Here is a 2,500-nt window from a genome sequence, read left to right as displayed (position 1 = left end):
TTGCTGAAAATCATATATATATATATATATATATATATATATATATATATATATTCTTTTACATTATGAAATTAGTTCCCTGCATTGTATTCAAACATATTAATAGTTTTTTTTTTTTTGTTTTTAAGTGAATGGGACATCGGGTGAAGGCATGGCCCTTACAGTCGAAGAACGTAAACTCACTGCTGAGGCTTGGATAAAGGCAGCCCAAAATAAGTAAGGCAACATGAATCCTCTTTACAATTAATTTTCTTCATTATTTGGTTCTACTTTCCAGTCTTCTCACAGAATCCGAAGATTCTGTTGTTGGCATTGGTTTCTCCGATATGTTTTTTTAAGTCAGAATTCTTTCTAGAAAGGCATTGGTTAATTATGGAAGGGACTACGAGAAGGTTACTGACGTCCATAGTAAAAGTGAGTTTTGTGGAACAAACTAGATTCGAACTTGGAACACCCAGGTCGTCAGTCCACGTCGTTCACCACTGAATCAATGTCACCTCGCACAAAAGACATTAATCAAATCAGACTGACATTCACACATAATCAACTTTGCAATATTGGTCGCAGAAAAAGTATAACAAAATGGTCCACTTTACATTTCTACTCGCAGGTTATTCAGATTGGCATTTTAATATGCCTTTAATAAGTTTCCAGACTTTCATATTCAAATCTGTTGCCAAGGTCGCTGGAAAAATGGTGGGATTATTCTACCACTCCAGTAGATAGCTCACTGCTGATGCAATTTTCTACCTGTATAAGAGCAAAGTACGTCTAAGGATGGAGTACTGTTGCCACATTTGGGAAGGAGCTGCTAGAAAGATGTTACCCTACCTTGACAGAGTTCAAAATAGACTTTGTAGCCTAGTGGAGATGTCCCTTTCTCTTCCCTGCAACCTCTTTACCACAGAAGAGACGTTGCAAGCCTGTATTTGCTTTACCGCTATTTTCATGGCAAGTGCTCGTTTGAGCTCCAATCTATGGTCCCCCTCGCTAAACTTTCATGAAAAACACTTGTCTAGCTAGAACCACTATTGATAATTTTCCCCCACTCTTTTTCTGTGCCTAAACCTAAACGTAGATTCCATGAACAAAGCTTCTTTCTTGGAACTGCATGCATGTGGAATTCTCTTTTGTTTTCCTGCTTTCCAGCTGACTACAATATGGTTGTCTTCAAGTCTAATGTAAACAAGTTTTTGATGAGCCGTCCCCCTTAAGTAATCCAATTTACCAAATTTCCATTACCAACGATTACTATGATATTGTCGCATTTACTACTGTACACTCATTAACCCTTATCCTCGAGTGGCCTCTGGGCCTTGATAAGTGTGGTGACTCCTTTGTAAAAAAAAAAAAAAGTTTCCAGACTTTTTTCGTATGGCCACTTTTATTAATAGAACACACATCAAACTTTAGTCTCCTTTGAAGTAATCTCATCCGGCTGCAATGCACTTGTTGTGCTGTTCTAACAACTTCTGGAAGACACCATGAAAGTCCTCTTGTGTGAGCGTGTCGATGACCCTCATCACAGTCACTTTCATCTCCTCAATTGTCTTATAACGACAGCCTGTAAGATTTTCCTTGAGCTTAGGGAATAACCAAAAGTCACAAAGAGCAAAGTCTGGACTACAGGGAGGGTGAGGAACTGTCTTGATGACCATGACAATGTCTTTCTTTCTGATCTTCTCTTAGCACGCTTGGGACAAACTTTGCACAAATCTTCAGCATCTCAAAGATATTTGTGTGTACAGTTCCCACACTGACATCAAACCATGCACTTATCGTCTCTATAGATACATAACGGTCCTTATCCATGAAATTCTTTATTTGGCCAATCAGCTCTGGTGTTGTGACTTCCTTAAACCTTCCACACCTCTCATCATTCCTCGCAAACTCACTGCCTTCCTTAAATCTCTTATACCACTCAAAAACTGATGCTCGATTCATATACGATGGTCCAAAAGCAGTCTGAAGCGTTCCATACGTTTCTGTGGCATTTTTTCCAAGTTTAAAACAGAATTTTATTGCATATCATTCTTGTAAAGTGTCCGCACATCCAGATTGCATTTTTGAAATACACCGACTGTGATAATCAGTTTTAGTAGGGTGTATTCTAATTTCTGCTGTAGCTGTTCATTTGAAGCTGAAATCATAAAAATTGGTCAGTCATCTCATAAGATGTATAGCAATAACATACTGAATTTTCAAGGGTCAATGACAATTTTAAATGCCTGTACAAGAAATGTCTGGAAACTTATTGGAGGCACCTCGTAATTCTACTTTCAGTTCCTGTCTCATTGATACAATGTTGCATCCCTGTGCTTTCTTGCAAATACTTTAATGGAATACACTCTGATGAACTCTTAGCACTTGTTCCCCCTAGACAGATATACTCCCGACTAACCCATTAAACAGCCAAAATCCCATCTCTTTATTGAAGAAAAAGGTCCCTAGATGCTGAAAAACTTTCTGCTCTAATAGTTTCTTCGTTCAAATTGCTAGA

General features: G+C 38.2%; 2 protein-coding genes across 12 annotated transcripts in view; one reads left to right on the top strand and one right to left on the bottom strand.

The window, feature by feature from the left end:
* LOC145297580 (N-acetylneuraminate lyase-like) overlaps window positions 1–2,500 on the top strand; it is a 218,266-nt gene that overhangs the window by 131,105 nt on the left and 84,661 nt on the right. For all 11 annotated transcript variants that reach the window (XM_080143607.1, XM_080143610.1, XM_080143609.1 and 8 more), the window contains one exon: window positions 129–216. In XM_080143607.1, the coding sequence (XP_079999733.1) occupies window positions 129–216 (88 nt within the window). The remainder of the gene's footprint in view (window positions 1–128; window positions 217–2,500) is intronic.
* The window catches only part of LOC145297578 (presenilin-associated rhomboid-like protein, mitochondrial), a 169,754-nt gene that overhangs the window by 161,209 nt on the left and 6,045 nt on the right, over window positions 1–2,500 (bottom strand). The gene's annotated exons all lie outside the window — the stretch shown is intronic.

Source organism: Euprymna scolopes, chromosome 18, assembly GCF_053919585.1.
Source record: "Euprymna scolopes isolate OS-2025 chromosome 18, ASM5391958v1, whole genome shotgun sequence".
NCBI lineage: Eukaryota > Metazoa > Mollusca > Cephalopoda > Sepiida > Sepiolidae > Euprymna > Euprymna scolopes.
The sequence above is the reverse complement of the archived record's forward strand: the minus strand, read 5'-3'. Positions and strand labels throughout refer to the sequence as shown.